Here is a 17,941-nt window from a genome sequence, read left to right as displayed (position 1 = left end):
AATTCCGTTCTTACAAACACATTTTTTTGTAAATATTTTGCAAAATAGATTATATATATATAGGGTGAGTCTTCTGTATTTGAGATATAAAAAATATTCTTTTTCGTAGCTATTTAAACATCAATCACGGTTACAATCTAAACTTATCTACAAGACGTCTCCAAAATAATCAATTAAAACAATTAGACGATCTTCAACTAATGATTGAACCATTCTAAAAGGATTTCTGATATATCATGATATCAAATTAATTTTACCAATTCGTGTATAAAAGTTTTTTTTTATCTAGTTATTTATTTTTGTCTTTTAACATAATATAGATCTTGAAAGAGTTACACAAAGTGTACCAAATAATAGTTGATGTCATTAAAAATTATATTTTGAAATTATCCCGGAATATACAGATTGTTGCAACCCTTTTACAAACCAAACATATTAAATTGATAGATAGGAGCCCTTTAGAGTAAACCGGATTGACCACATTTTGTGAAGAAATGGTAATAATTAGGGTTTACAATAAATTTTAGCAATTTTCTTATAAATTTAACGTATAGGGAATACTAAAAAAATTTACACGAAGATAAATTACAGTGTGATACATTCGAAAAAAGAAATATAATGAGAATTTCAATTTTGGGCTCACTTTGTATATAAAATAACAAATAATTACAATTTAATCGACTACGATGATAATGCATCTTATTAAGAAAGTCAGTTAAATTCTTTTTCTTAAATTACAATAAGTTACAGATAAGATAATTTCAAGATATGGACCTAAAATACAACTAATAAAAAAATGTTTTTGATACGTATTAAAACGACCCCCTAATACTCAACTTTTTAACAAAATTGGCGCACCCTGTATATCAATATAATTTTATAGTGGAAACAAAGAGAACTAAACATTTAACAAACAATGTTTCCTAATGAAATTAATACTCAAAATTTATGGAACCGAACTATTCAATAAGAGATGTCACTATTGGGCATTCGACCTTCAACCACTATTCGAAGATTATGGGATTCAATTTTTTAGAAGTTTCCATTCATATTTCCGTGATGGTGTACACATTATTCAATAAAAATATGTTTCTTCACTCTAACACAACTTTGGTCTTAATAAAAAAATAAATTGGTGTGAAAATAACGGACGTCATCTTCCTTTCAGTTTTATAAATAGGTGACAAAAAGTCAAGAGCTGAGACATACGAAATAGTAGAAACTAATATTGAAATGAGTTCAGTATGAACTTCTGTACATAGATAGCGCTGCTAGTACTAAAAATCTAAATCAAATTCACGTTTTGGAATTTTTGTAAATAGAATAAGTGACGCAATTTGCTAATTTATGTCCCGAGTAAATACTATTGATTTCGTTACTCGGTTAAATAGATACGTAGAAGGAAGTCACCACAGAAATTTCCATATCTCAATTTTTTGAACTTTTTTTTATTTGAAGAACTTCAAATGCAAAATTTTTTAAAAATAAACCGTCAAAAGTTAAGAGTATGAAAGCTGCAAAGCAAACTTTGGTATTCCAAAAGCATAATACGAATAACCGTCCTAGTCCTCAAATCTGGCATCTTTTGAATTTATAAAATAATTTCATTTATCATCCTACTGTTTAAAATAAGTGAAAAATTCGTCGCACTCTAGCACACCGAAAGGAAATTTCCAAGAAAAATTAAACAAGAGAAATTTCAATAATTTCATAATTTCGTCCCCATTATTTTTTGACAATAAGGACAATATAAACATCATCGTCATAGAAAAAAACAAACATTTTCATTACACACTGTTAGAATATATGGAACGCAACCAATTTTTATTTAACTGTCAAATGTTGTTAATGTAAGTTGACGTCTGTCAATAGATCTAATCAATCTTGCTCTTTTATGTGTATTTATTGTTTGTACTGAAAATCATATCAGTTATTATTTTCAAACGACGTAATTTTCCTTTATGGTAGCAGAGCGTGGTTCCGTGGAAATAACAGAAGACTGAAGGAAGTGATTATACAACTGTTAAAATTAAGTTTAGTAATTTGGAGGTTATAATTACAACGTGCTTCTCGTCAAACTCCATATTCAAAATGGGTTCAAATTTGTTTAATTTGGAAAAACTAGTCGGAAGAGAAAATTTTACCACTTGGAAATTCAGTATGAAAACATACTGACAGCATGAGAATTTGTGGTGTTGTATTGAACCGTCTGATAACAAACCAACTGAAGCAAGTAAGGATGTAAAGGCCAAAGCCAAGTTGATTTTACTTCTGGACCCTCAAAATTATGTTCATGTTCCAGATTGTTCAACTGCAAAAGAGGTATGGGAATGTTTACAACAAGCTTTTGATGATAAAGGGCTCACGCGATTAGTTGGCTTACTAAAAGACTTGATAAATACTACATTGGAATCTAGTAATAGTGTTGAAGAATATGTGAGCAAGATCATGAATACTTCTCACAAGCTGCGTGACATTGATTTTGACGTAAACGATGAATGGCTTGTTACTTCGATGCTGGCAGGCTTACCAGATGAATACAAGCCCATGATTATGGGGTTTAAGGCTCAGGCATTAAAATAAGTGCTGATTCAGATAATTCTAAGCTAACACAAGAAATTAGTACATCAAAGTCAACAGTCTTTTATACAAATTATAAGAAATCCAGAAATAATACTCAGCAAGTTAAAAACAGAGGACCAAGATGCTATAATTGCAATAAATATGGTCATTTTGCTAAACTATGTAAACAACCAAAGAAGTTAGCAAATAAAGGAGAAGGTTCAAGTTTTGTAGCTGCTTTCCCAGTAACTGTTGAACAAAATGTGAGTGAGAAATGGCTAATAGACTCAGGAGCATCTTTGCACATGACTTGCAGAGATGACTGGTTGTATAATGTCACTGAGCCAACTGGGAAAAGTGTTACTGTGGCAAACAGAGAGCCATTTACTGTAAAAGGAGTTGGATGTGTGGACATTCAAATAAATCAGAAAGATAAAATACAAGTTAAAAATGTACTGTTTGTTCCTGGTTTAGCTACCAATCTCCTTTCAGTCAGCACAATTGTGAAGTATGGGCATAATGTTATATTTTATGACAAGGGATGTGACATTCAGAATGCTAAAGGAGAGGTTATCTGTTATGCAGTATTAAAAAATAACCTATACGTTATAAACATAAGTGGAGAAGAGGTTCATCTGACTTCAAGTGCTGTGAATTCCAATGACACTTATCTGTGGCATCTGCGAATGGGACACTTGAATTTTTCACATATTAAGAAACTGCCAAATTGTGTTGAAGGTGTGTCTTTGACTTCAGACAAAGGTAATGTGATCACATGTATTCATTGTTGCGAGGGAAAACATGCTCGGTTGCCATTAAAAAATGTAGGTTTAAGAGCAGTAAGACCACTTGTACTAATACATTCTGATTTATGTGGCCCTATGGAAAATATTTCATATGGAGGTAAGAAATATTTTATAACTTTCATAGATGACTACACACGAATGGTACATGTGTACTTTCTTAAAGATAAAATGAGTGTACTTGATACGTTCAAAGATTTCAAGTCAAAAGTAGAGAATGAATTGAATTGTAAAATTAAAAAGTTACACTCAGATAATGGTAAAGAGTACTGTAATAACAATTTTGAAAAGTTTTTAACTAATCATGGTATAATTCATCAGACATCTACTCCGTACACTCCAGAGCACAATGGCTTGGCAGAACGAATGAACAGAACACTAGTGGAGCGAGCAAGGTGTATGTTGTTTTATGCCAACCTGGATAAGAAACTACGGACTGAAGCTTTGGCAACTGCTGCATATATTGTAAATAGATCTCCTACAAAGGCTTTGGAAGGTAAAACACCTTATGAACTGTGGAAAGGTAAGAAACCCAATTTATCTCATTTAAAGATTTTTGGTTCTGTTGCTATGGTACATGTACCAAAAGAAAAACGTCAAAAATGGGATAAAAAATCTAAGAAAATGTTGATGGTAGGTTATTGTGAAAATTCCAAAGGATATTGATTAATAAATCCTTTAACACATAAAGTAGTAAAAAGTAGAGACATAACTTTTATTGAAAAGTATACTGAAGATAATAATAAATTTATACCTTCCGATGTTGAAGTTGCAGACATGGAGGGCTGGTCAGCCAGTAATTGCACTGCTCCTACCAGTACTGGGATGTCATCTGATATTCAAAATCAGGAAATACACACTCAGGAGTCATCAAGTAAGGAATTGAATGAACCTATAAGTAGAAGAGAAGACTCACTTGGAAAGTTTTCTATGAAACAGAAAACTCAATTATTAGTTTAGTAACAACTCTTTAGCTAATTATGTATTGAGTATCTATCAATAAAAAAAAATATGTGAAAAACGATTAGATTAAGTTTGTTTTATTAAAAGATCCCCAGTTTAATGCGCTAGAAATTTCGAAGTTCCAAAAGAATGGCCGCATATTACCGATATACAAAAGAAAATAGTTTTCACTTCATAATCTGAGACCAAATGACTAGAAATATTTAAGGTAGTAAATTTAAAATCAAATTAATAAGACAAAAAATCACTCACCAGTTCACAAATGAGGAAATGACCATCTTGGTAGTTAAGAATTTTCTGGGTATCCATGATTTTCACCACACAATATTTGTATTGAAACACGGAAAATTCTTTTAATGTTTATTTTCGATCCGTTTCACGAAAATTTTAAAATAAAAACTATTTTTTATCGATATACTGAAAATTACCAAAGTTTTCAAATAAAAATTTTCAACATTAGTCACATTTTTAAAACTAGAAATCGAAAGATTTTTTTGTCGTTATTAATCAAACAAATCCGGTATCTCTGTATTTTATTTATCTAATAATAACTATTTTGTACTACAAACGAAATAAGGTATGTTAATATTAATATCTATATATATTTTTATATGAAAAAACACATTACAGTTGAAAAGATTTGGCATGAACAATAATTGCGTCGACTTACAAAGATGGCCGATAAGCTGTCTAGACAGACAAGGATAAACGAACTTTTTGATGCTATATTTTAGATTATCGTTTATTTAATGTTCATAAGTGAATCAGTGATTTACACAAGTTCAAATTATCTGAAGAAAATGCTTAATTTTCATTACTTTGAAAATATTAAAAAAAATTAATAAAACCTAAGCTTTCGATAAAATGTAATACACTGAAATCGTTTATTTCCCTGGAAACTTAATTGGATAAATCTCGTTAATTTTTACATTGAGAGAATTATATCTTACCTATATCAATAAGAAAATAGTTTTCACTTCCCAATCGAAAACAAAATTACACGAAATTTTACGATTAGAAAATTTAGCATCAAATATGTCTGCCCGAATTCGTAATACTGTCAAAGTTTCATTATCTAAATAATTAAATGCATTGTTTAAAGCTTGTGACTTCAACATTCACAGTGCGCAAGTCAAAAACAAGTCTAGACATTCGCAAAGAATTCGAAATGGGACAATGATCTGAGAAGATGTAAAGTTTTGATTTATTAAATAATAAGTAATTGAATATTACATATTTTGTTATATAATTTCCATATTGAATAAAATAGTGTTTCCAAAGATAAAATATATAAAACAAGATATATTTTCAATAATATTTCTAAGAAAGTTTTAAATAATTAGTGATAATAGATATAATACATACAATAAAACATGGCATATATTTAATTATTACAATTCACAATAACTTAATATTATTAAATGGCTATATAAGTATAGGTTGTAGGCAGCAAATAATAGTAATTTCCTTTTGGGAATCTGTATACTTTTAATGTTTTACGACATAACTTCGATTTTAGAATTAGTACTTTCATTAGTTATTACAGGTACATGAAAATTTTTATAATAATTGAGGATATAATAATTTGAAACAATGTTACTGAAATTTATTTCAAGTTCCAAAAAATTACCTGCATATGTATAAAGACCAAGTGAAAATATTCTGTGATTTTAAAACTTCCCATAATGTAGGGTGGTACTCATCCCCAAATTAGATAAACGATATTAGAAAAGATTCTATTGAACGTTATATTCCCTATGAATATCAAAAATCAATTCAAAATGTAATGTAAATAAAATTCTTCAAACAAAGACAAAGCAAGTGAGAAGGACCAGCACGTGTAATTTTTCGGAGTTTCCAGTAATAAACCCTCTACATATATTGTATTATTTTAATTAATTATCGAGATTACTGGAAATTTATCATAGTGTAAGGTGGTCCTTAACTCCAAATTAAATAAAACAATTAGATAGGATCGTAGTGAACGTTATTTTTCCTTACGCCATAACTACGTTTTTGAATTAGTAATTTTATTATTGATTATTGGTAGGCATATGAAAATGTATATTAATTGAAGAACGTAGAATTTAAAACAATGTTATTAAGATTTATTTCAAGTTCCAAAAAATTACTGCATATGTATAAAGTACAAAACGAAATATTTTTGTTATCTTGATATCGAGAATTCTGTGATTTTAAAATTTTCAGTTCCTATAGTGCAGGGTGGTCCTCATCCCCAAATATATTTCCTATAAATATAAATGAAAATAAATTCGAAATGTGAAGTAAATAAGAAATTCTTCCGACAAAGATGAAGTCGTCTAAAAAGGGGCTGCACGGTCAATTTTCGTTATCGGTATTAAACCCTCAACATGTATAGTTATTTTGGTATTATTACGAGTATGTATCTAGAATAATGTGATATTAAAATTTCCCATATTTGGAGTGGTCCTCATACCCAAATTAGACAAACATTAACAAAGGATTGTGCCGAACGTTATTTCATATATTATATATATATATATATATATATATATAAACTTCTATCATTGTTGCGTCCATAAACATCCCAAACACATACACTATTGCTTCCTTCGAATTATTGCGTCCGAATATCGGACGCAACAATGTCAATCCATGTTTTTGTGGATTTTTGCCAACGTTTGTGAAAAATATTAACAAGAACAGTCAACAAAGGTTCCTACATTTCTATTTCTTTATAAAACTCAACGTCATCTAGTGATCTCTCTATGATTTTATTGGATTTTCTATTTGGAATTGGACGCAATAATATTACTAATATGGATGAAAATGTATATTGTTAGTTCATTGATTTTCCGGCAGAGTACCAAATATTGTATACACACTTAAGTATATATTTTAGAAACGTAATATGTTGTTGCGTCCGAGATATGGCAACACTGATCTCTATTTTTAGACCCAAAATATTGTGTTTTAACGTTTCTTGTGCTTGTGAGATCGTGTTATTTTAAGACATTGTTGCTTCCAGTGTGCTAATATGACAAGGCGCATTGATAAAATATTCTGTAACTTGAGTTTTGATACTGAAGAAGGTAAGTATTTTTATAATATATATGAAATTATTACATTCGTGATTTTCTTATGACTTTTGTCTTTATAAAAATTTTCAGTTACCTCCAATTACTAATAATTATTGGTATTGTCACTCATTGTCTTTTAGTGAGTAAAAGTGATAGTTTTGAAATTTTGCAATTTAATTTAATTTTGTAGCTACTGAAAAACATGTTGTCATGTGTTAATTTTTCTACAAATATTTTTCAAATTCAAAATAGGTAAAACGCCTTCTCCTTCATTTTGTATTTTGTATTCCCAAACAAAACTAATAATTTCTCCATTATCCAAACGTTTTTTTGCTTTTTATATTTTAGTCAGAACTGAATATTACCTCAAACAAAATATTTGAATATGATAAAATTCAAATGAATACAGAGTCATCTCCATGTACACCGGAAGATCCTTTTAATGCTTCGTCAAGTGAAGATTCTCTATATTGTCCTAGTAGTGACGAAGTAAGTAAAATTTTTTTTCCATTTTCATTAAATTGTGAATATAGGTTTTGGACCTTGCCTGTGAGTAGATAAATATCCAGGCCCATACTGATTTCCCGGAAAACGTTTACTTTGTGTTGGGATTTGAAAGCGTCGAATTCTACTTTGTTAAGGGGTTTTAGAAAAACTAGTATTACTTTTGTTCTTAGTGATTATAAAAAATTGCAGAAATAGTCGATCGAAATTGCGGTGAGGGATCGAAGATAAAACCTTGTATATTATACATGGCATATTCTTGTTTTATAGTACTTTTGTCTGGTAAGAGAATTAGCATACAGCTCGTTCGGCAAACTTCCAGACGCGTACTATAAAACACTTATTATGGCACTAAGAACTTAAATAGCTATTCACTAAATTCTTTCTAGTTTTAGAAATTCTTATACATTTATCACCTAATTGGTTCACGAGATAATTCACGTTACATTTTTTTCGCAGGATAGCTGCTCAGATGTTGATGAGAATCCAGCACCGAAGAAGACTAAGAAACCTAATATAAACAAAAGCTCAACCCAGATGAAGATTACTACTGATTATGTTAATTCGCCCTCTATTGGAGTGTATGATACAGCTAAAGATAACGAATACGATTTAAATGTACCAAATACTTCAAGCAGTAGACAGTTGATTACTACTAAAACGATGGATAAAGACCAAGATTTATGTAACAATTCAAGGTAACCGAGTACTTTAAGTTGTACAAAACCAATTAAAACACCATATAAGAGAAAACCGGATCATTGTTATTATTGCGAAACTAAGGTTCTAAATTTCGGCCGCCATGTGATACGGAACCATTCAAACGAAATAGATGTAGCAAGAATTTTAGCAAAGCTCGTTAAAAGTAAAGAAAGAAAAGAGCTATTCAATGACCTTAGAGGGTTATGTACCAGAGAGAGATAAAGTACCTTGTAACAACTGTTTAGGGTATTTTTCCTCGAAACTTTTATACAGACATAAGAAAAAATGTGTAAAGAGAGATTCTGGTAGCTCTCAAAATAGCAAACAGTTAAAACTATTCCATAATGCCAAAGTAGATCAACGACTGAAAGAGGAAGTATTCCCGCATATGAGAGCGGACAAGTTGTCTTTGGAAGCTCAAAAAGATCCACTTATTTGCGAGTTCGGAGCTAAGTACTTAAAAACGCACCGTGAAAAACATTTTATTTACGTAACATCACGCAAAATGAGAGAACTTTCTAAAATCCTTTTGGAAATAAGAAAGTTGGATCCATCCATAACCACATTCATTTCAGCTTTGAAGCCAAAGTATTTCGACATTTTCGTGGAAGCCACAAAACGAATTGCTAAATATGATTCGGAACGAGATGTTTATCTGTCTCCAACTTTCGCCATGAATATTGTTACGTCTTTGAAACTGTGTTGCGATATTTACACTAAAAATAAAGGTACCACTTTATCTACTGCGGAAATAGAGGCGGACTTGAAAACGTTGATTCGTCTTTTTGAAACTAATTGGAGTTGTGAGATTTCTTCACATGCCAGTTACAACCTTAATCTTAACAAATGGAACAAAGTAACCATTGTACCTCTTGCCAGTGATTTGCGTTTATTAAGGAATCATCTCATCGACTTATCTGGAGAATCTTTAAGAGTCCTAATTAAAGGAGCTGAGGATATGAAATATATCATAGAAGATGATATCGACCATCAGCAATATCAAAAAAAGTCTGATACAATTCAAGCATTTAATAATCTGACATACAAGACAATATCAAAAAAATGTTAGAAGTTAGACACCATTTTGTGACCATAAATAACCCATATCTTTTCGCAATGGCGAATTCAAATTCACATTTGATAGGTTATAAAGTGTTAGCCAAACATGCTAAATTATGTGGAGCACAAAACCCATCATCAATTACGTCAACCCGACTGCGCAAACATCTTGCAACTTTATCGCAATTATTCAACTTATCAGATGGGGAAATAGAACAGTTGGCGACATTTATGGGACACACAAGTGGTGTTCACAGAAATTCCTATCGACTACCCGATGATGTTTATCAAACGGCGAAGATATCTAAACTGTTGATGGTAATGGAAAAAGGCGGAGCAGATCAATATAAAGGAAAATCTATTGATGAAATAAACATTGATATGGAAAAAAATCTTCTAAGTGACCGAGACTCTGATAATGATAGTAACGAGGATGAAAATCCAATAATAAGGGAACTGTTAGATACGTCAAAGCCATCTGCTCAAGATTTTGTTCCAACAAACAACGTTGATGGGAAACCTGTTGCAGGGACTAAAAAGAAAAAAACTCGTAAACTGGTTCCTTGGACAGATGACCAAAAAAAAGTCACACTAAACTATTTTAAAGATCATATTAAAACTAAGAAGCCCCCTAAAAGATTCGAATGTGAAGATCTGAAAACAAAATATGAAAAAATTCTAAACAAAGATTGGCTAAAAATCAAAGTATTTGTTCAAAATTATTATACTAAAAGCAGAAAATAGAGTTGATAGTGCATATAAAGGATTTCTATTATATTTTAAAAAATCAATAAAACTGGTATAAATTTAGCTTCATGATTTATTTGTACTGTTCCCTTTCTGTCCCTAGCTATTGTCTCAATTTCTGTTTTCTCTTTATCAATATCCATATTTTCGATTTGGTCAATCCATTTCCTCCTGGCTATTCTCTTTAAAATACGATTAAAAAGTTGGTAACAATTGACTTTGCACGATTTATGGTTATTGTTGGATTGCGATGTTTCACAAGTATAGTTATCACTTTCCTCTGGAGGTATATTTTAGAGGCATACCTGATCAATCCCCACATGCTTTCCATTTTTTTGAGTCGGAAAAAGTGTATACCAGTAGCTAATTATTAGAGTTATTGCGTATTTTACATTGTCTTTTCCATATTCTTAAAATCAGAGATATATTTCTACAAGGAAACTCTTTTAAGATTATATACATTTCATGTGATATTTAATGATAGTATATTATTGCGTCCTGGCGGTTTGACAACACCGCACGGATGCAGCAATGTATGGTGTAGTCATTATATGGAGCTGACAAAGTTACTTGTTATAAGGAAGCAGCATTGTTGTAGAATGAATGAAAATTTGTATATTTGAAAATTGTGAATATCAATTATCTACATATAGTCCTATCCATCTACTTCATTGGTAAACCAGTATACACAATAAGATCATGGTTAACTCTTGGTTTTCTTGAGGACGCAACAGTGTATGACTTTTGTACGGACGTAATAATGTTTATATTTATATATATATATATATATATATATATATTTATAGATATATATATATTCTAGATGTTAGGTAAACAAGAAATTCTTCGAACAAAAACAAAGGCATCCAAGATGGGTCTGCACGGTCATTTTTTGTTATCGGTATTAAATCCTTATATAATGTAAACAAACTATTCTACAAACTGATAAAAAGTGTTCTAGAACTGAACCGCACGTGTTGTTTTTCAAATATTTTATACCTCTTGTAAATTCTCGATAACCAATGTAGGAAAATAAATAAAGGATACTTTCAACAACAAAAAAGGGTCTAATAATGGTTCATAAAAGATTTCTAACATAAACATACCAGAATTAAAATATTTGGAACCCTGAAGTTTTTTTTGGTACAGTTTATTCAAAAGTAATGTTTTGTAGTTATCGAACTTGGTGGGCTTTTATATTCTTTTTCCTATTACTATCGATCTGCATTCGAAATTCTTTATATACTTGTTAGAATGTGCACATTTAAGCACTTTGGAGAATAAATATTGCGATGTCGATTAAATAACACTCAACTTTGTTGAAAATTCGTAAGAAAATTAAATTATTATTTTAGAATCAATCAACTTCTATACAAATATGAAGAAAAATGCTTTAGTTATTCGATTAATAAGAAAAGAAAAGAATTTTTTGTGTATAAAATGTGAAAAGCGATTCTAAACAAATGAAGGGGTGATGACAAAATTTTATTAAATGAAGAGATAATTTCTAACAGTAACTGTTTCATTGAAAAGTCATATTTTCTCCGTGTATTTATCTTACAGAATGATTTGAGATTATTTCCATATTGTTTTCATTAAATCAAAAGTGTGTATAAAGAATTGATTCCGCACTAATACAAAATGATGATGGTTATTAAAAAAATGATCTCTATTTCCTCCAAAATAAACACCCCCACTTTGTAACATAGCTGCAATAATATAATCAACGATTTTCTCTAAATTGGATTTGAATGGAAGAAGAAGATGCTTTATTAAACCACTCAAAAGATCCCCAGTTTGTGAATCCTCGAAACTTGATTAATTATCATATTTTTTTTCCAAGTTTAAACAAACTTAGAGTTTAAGAAGAAAACAATTATAAATTAGAGAAAAATTCAATTTTTAAGAGGTGCTGAGATTTTTATTATTTTGGAGAGACGGTAAAAATATCAGCATTTCCTCAAAATTTGATAGTGAACTATTTTCTTTTGGCCAGCTCTGTACAAAATGTAAAACGGTCTGAACCCATAATATTTATTACTTTATTATTTTGTTATCTGTACATTTTGAAAGGATCTCATTGGAAATATCCATATCTTTACCTACTACAGCCATAAAAACGAAATCAAGCAATAAAACATCTGGTTCACAGATGTGAGAATATTTTTTTCAAAACGGTGTAATGGACTATAACTATAGAAGCCTATGACATTTTTTACAAAGTATTAATATGAAATATAAACTAATTTATTTACAACTTTTAACAAAAATGAATTTTGATATTGCCATGTCTTGATACTTGGGCAACTTGTTTTATAATTTTGAATATACTCAAAAGAAAAAGATATTTCGATTAAATATAGATGGAACCGAAATTCACCACTCTTAGAATACAGAGTGTTCTTGTATGAACAATAATTAGAAGTTAAATGCTGCAATATACAAGAATTTTTGTTTCGAGATTATTTCTAGTACAAATAACAATCATTATTTTCAACCATTCCAAAATTTCTCGTCACCCTGTAAATCTAAATAACAGACATATTTTCTAATTTATTCTAATATCGTATAACCATGTTACACTAGCCTTTTCTAACCTATATTTATTTTCCACAAATAATTATATATAAGTCATATTTCTAAACTGTTACTCCATGTATAAATTATTATTATTATATGTAAAAAATCAATCAATAAAATCGTAGCTTTCGATAAAATGTGATTAACTGACTTCACACAAACTTTAGATGGATAATTCTTGTTGATTTTACATAGAGAGAATTATATCTTACCTATATCAATAAGAAAATAGTTTTTACTCAACAATCTAAAATGAAATTAGACGAAATTTGACGAATAGAAAATTTACATGTCCATAATTTTCACAACACAATATTGTATTAAAACACGGAAAATTCTTTATCGGATTATTGTAAACACTTTTAATGTTTATTTTAAATCCGTTTCACGAAAATTTTAAAATAAAAACTATTTTCTATCGATATACTGATAATTTCCAAAGTTTCCAATAAAAATTTTCAACATTAGTCACATTTTTAAAACTAGAAATCGAAAGATTTTTTTGTCGTTATTAATTAAACAAATCCGGTATCTCTGTATTTTATTTATCTAATAATAATTATTTTGTACTACAATCGAAATAAGGTATTTTAATAATAATATCTATATATATTTTTATATGAAAAAACACATTACAGTTGAAAAGATTTGACGTGAACAATAATTACGTCGACTCACAAAGATGGCCGATAAGCTGTCTAGACAGACAAGGATAAACGAACTTTTTGATGCTATATTTTAGATTATCGTTTATTTAATGTTCATAAGTAAATCAATGATTTACACAAGTTCAAATTATCTGAAGAAAATGCTTAATTTTTATTACTGTGAAAATATTAAAAAAAATTAATAAAACCTAAGCTTTCGATAAAATGTAATACATTGAAATCGTTTATTTCCCTGGAGACTTAATTGGATAAATCTCGTTAATTTTTACATTGAGAGAATTATATCTTACCTATATCAATAAGAAAATAGTTTTCACTTCACAATCGAAAACAAAATTACACGAAATTTTACGACTAGAAAATTTAGCATCAAATATGTCTGCCCGAATTCGTAATACTGTCAAAGTTTCATTATCTAAATAATTAAATGCATTGTTTAAAGCTTGTGACTTCAACATTCACAGTGCGCAAGTCAAAAACAAGTCTAGACATTCGCAAAGAATTCGAAAGGGTTCATTCGAAAGGGTTCAATGATAACTAATTAAATATTACATATTTTGTTATATAATTTCCAAATAGAATAAAACAGTGTTTTCAAAGATAAAACAAATAAAGCAATATAAAGCAAGATATATTTTTAATAATATTTCTAGGAAAGTTTTAAATAATTAGTGATAGATATAATACATACAATAAATCATGGCATAGATTTAATTATTACAATTCACAATAACTTAATATTATTAAATGACATGAAAATTTTTATATTAATTAAGGATCGTTGAATTTGAAACAATGTTACTGAAATTTATTTCAAGTTCCAAAAAATTAGCTGCATATGTATACAGACCAAATCAAAACATTTTTGTTATCTTGATATCGAGAATTCTGTGATTTTAAAACTTCCCATAATGTAGGGTTGTCCTCATCCCCAAATTAAACAAACGATATCAGAAAATATTCTATTAAACGTTATTTTTCTCATGAATATCAAAAATAAAATCAAAATGAGAAGTAAATAAGAAATTCTTCCAACAAAGATAAAGGTATCTAAAAAGAGGCTACACGGTCAATTTTCGTTATCAGTAATAAATCCTCAACAAGTATAATTATTTTGGTATTACTTTGGATTATTTATGTAGAGTACTGTGATTTTAAAATTTCTCATAGTGTAGGGTGGTCCTTATCTCTCTAAGAATTTTGTTGAATGTAATCTCATAAATATAAAAAAAATATATTCGAAACAAACAATTCTTGGAACAAAGACAAAGGCATCCAAGAAGGGTCTGCACGGTCATTTTTCGTTATGGGCATTAAACCCTCGATATAATGTAAACAAACTATTCTACAAACAGATAAAAAGTGTTCTAGAACTGAACCGCACGTGTTGTTTTTCAAATATTTTATACCTCTTGTAAATTCTCGATAACCAATGTAGAAAAATAAATAACCCTTTTAACAAAAAAAATGGTGTAATGATGGTCCGTAAAATATATCTAAAATAAACATATCAGACTCCATAGTAGTAAACCATTAAAAACATTGAATTCTAAACAATCTACCTACACCTTAAGAATTTCTTATAGAATAACAATTGTTTTTCTGAACATACGATGGCTAAAATTACTAATCAGTAAGAAGGAATTAATTCAGATTATAAAAATCCTTTGAAACAATTGAGAAAATTTTCCATAATGAGGTTTAATTGTACTATCATTGAGTATAAATCTTGCTTGGACACTAATTATACAGAACGTTCATTACTTTTCAATAATAATGTTCGAAGATTTAATGAATTCAATGAATAATTAATCCCCCTAGAGTGGTTCGTTCGCCTTCTACTCACCGTTACTTGATCCCCTTAACAGTCTCATCAAGTGTACCAAATTTGCTATTTTTATGTTAGAGGGTTACAAAGAAAACATTTTTTTTTTCGAAATTTTGGTCCCCACTCTGATGTTCTTCAATTCTTCGGGGAAAAAATTGATATAGAGATGTATGATCCCCAATCGTCTTTTTTTGACAACCCCTATACGCCTCTGCTGAGTCGGTTCTTATGCGGGACACAATATAATATAAAACAGGCCGTTTTTGTCCATTTGATCCTGTCATATTCCCCTTCTTCCCAAATTTTTCCACATCCCAGAGATGATATCAGGAAAGCAGTTGAAATATAATAAAACTGCATAAGAAATTTATTGATAAAAAAAGCAATCTAGAATACATCTTTGATTTAATCATTTTCGAAAAAAAAAAAATTACGAATCGAGTTCTGTTTTCATTTGAACTAAATACATGGAGATTTAATCATCTCGCACAAGTGGAATATTTATAATTTTACAGTAGATTTTTGCTTTAAATTAAATTTATATTCGTTTTTTAATTTGCATCTTTAACATTTTTGGAATGTATTATGTAACTATTTTATAGCTGATTTTATTTTATACTAGTTATAACTATTAAAAGTGTATAATATATATTAGAATATTAATCAAAGCAGATTATTCCTAATGACATAATAATCATTTCATAAGTTTTGAAAATGGTGAAGAAAAGTTGTGAAAGGATGATGGGTAACTTTGAATTTGATTGCTACCATGTAAAATTATTTGCATTTTTGTCCAGTTCTCGTCATAAGTTCACTTACTGAAGAATACATTCTTTGTAAAATCCTTCTCAAGTTCCTCCCATATAATATTGCATATTTTTATGTCAATTAATTGAATTGAAGCTGCTGCTTTGACATTAACTAGAAATTTATTATTGATACATTCATATGGAGCAAATGCATCTTCTACAATGCTCATTGACTGGAAAATATGATTTGTAATAATTGTAATTTCTTTTGTATTTGTTTTTCCATATGAGTATATAAACCTCTGCAATCTGCACTCAAATAATAATTAATACAATCAATGGATGGCTTGCATATATCTCAGAATTGGTTCTTGTTTATGGTAGGTACACACTATACCAATAGACAATCCTACAACTCCCCCATTAAGTAATCCCCCTAGCAAAATATAGGTCTCTATCTAAAGGTTCGTCCGTCTCTACAAAATATAATAGTTGTTCTAAATAAACAGAATCTTATTACTACACTTACATTTTTTTCCAAAGATATTTAAAAATGCTAGATACACATTTGTTTTGGGTTCGCAAACATAATTATTTTCTCTTTAAATTCCTCAGTAGCTGAAATTAATCTAATAGACCCTTCTGTATAACACTGACTTTAATGTGGGAAATGTGTAAATTATTCCAAGCTTCTACTATTGAATACAATTTTCCTTGAGCCTTAAGATGTATGTCTCAAAGATTTCATTTACTTTAGTTGTAAGAACTCTACTTTCTACTATCTAAAAACAAAACTGCTAAAAATGTCCTTTCTTTCTTCATTTTACTTTTGTAAATCCTTGAAATAACAAAAAAACCAACAACAAAACTTAGTTTAAATGTCACTCAAAGGAAATTTATGCAAACTTCCTTTTACGATATGATTCCAATATTCATAAAAAGTAAGAAAAGAATATTTACAGTATAACCGTAAAATGAAATCCTCAAATATAACTAGATAATATCTAATAATTATTCTACCTGTATAGCTTATAGTGGTCTCTGTGTACCTCTTAATAAATAACGAGGTAACATCCGTTTTTTGTCATTTAAAACTTTAAAAATAACATAACAATAACTTTCACAATTAAATATGTTCTATCAGTGTGCCTGCCAATGCATTAATATAGTTACAAATCTTAATATTATTTGAAATAATTTCATTTATATTTAGTTTATTATTCCGGAGAGATTATTTAATATTTGACAGATGAACATCTAACCTTTATTTTATTCAAAAAAGAAGACTATATTATAGAATAAGTAAGCTGATTGAGGTTTCATTTCAAAAAATATATTTATTTTATCTATCCGTTTAACGGATTGCGGATATGACAGGCGCTACAAAATACGTGCGTTCTCTCTGCCAGAAGTTCCGAACCAAATTTTGAATTCCACACAGTTCTCACGGTAAAGTAGAGAGGAAAGTTTCTGTCTTGTCGAGCAGATGGCAATGGGTGAATTAAGAGGAGAAAATTGCATTTTCACGAAAACCGTTGCTGAAACTCAAAAACTGATGTGATTTTCGAAATCTTCGTGGGGAAATACATGATACCACACGTTTTTTTCGATACTTTCGAAGTATGCCATTTTTTCAAATTTTCAAAGCTTAACCCCTTTGTTATAAAAATTAAAAAAAAAATCTTTTTGATCTTTTTAATGAAAAAATAAATTG

At 29.3% G+C, this 17,941-nt stretch overlaps 1 protein-coding gene and 1 long non-coding RNA gene across 3 annotated transcripts; one reads left to right on the top strand and one right to left on the bottom strand.

Annotated features, from left to right (window-relative positions):
• The first annotated feature begins 8,800 nt into the window (after positions 1-8,800).
• On the top strand, positions 8,801-11,184 carry LOC130903878 (uncharacterized). Its single transcript, XM_057816239.1, has one exon. The coding sequence runs from the start codon at positions 9,659-9,661 to the stop codon at positions 10,397-10,399; it is 741 nt and encodes a 246-aa protein (XP_057672222.1). The 5' UTR covers positions 8,801-9,658; the 3' UTR covers positions 10,400-11,184.
• Positions 11,185-14,196: 3,012 nt separating this feature from the next.
• LOC130903879 (uncharacterized) lies at positions 14,197-17,525 on the bottom strand. 2 transcript variants are annotated; one of them, XR_009060787.1, is made up of 4 exons: positions 17,248-17,522; positions 16,757-17,009; positions 16,528-16,703; positions 14,197-16,460 (listed from the first exon to the last, which is right to left on the bottom strand). It is a non-coding gene; the product is annotated as an uncharacterized LOC130903879 (long non-coding RNA). The 2 variants fall into 2 exon arrangements; XR_009060786.1 differs by having other exon boundaries at positions 14,197-16,703; positions 17,248-17,525.
• Positions 17,526-17,941: the final 416 nt, after the last annotated feature.

The sequence above is a fragment of the Diorhabda carinulata genome, chromosome 2 (assembly GCF_026250575.1).
Source record: "Diorhabda carinulata isolate Delta chromosome 2, icDioCari1.1, whole genome shotgun sequence".
Classification (NCBI taxonomy): Eukaryota; Metazoa; Arthropoda; class Insecta; order Coleoptera; family Chrysomelidae; genus Diorhabda; species Diorhabda carinulata.
Note: the sequence above shows the minus strand (reverse complement) of the source record. Positions and strands in the feature narration are given on the sequence as shown.

What these genes read in the sequence shown, in the direction of transcription:
- LOC130903878 (XM_057816239.1), top strand. Translation starts at nt 9,659, where the DNA reads ATGTTAGAAGTTAGACACCATTTTGTGACCATAAATAACCCATATCTT.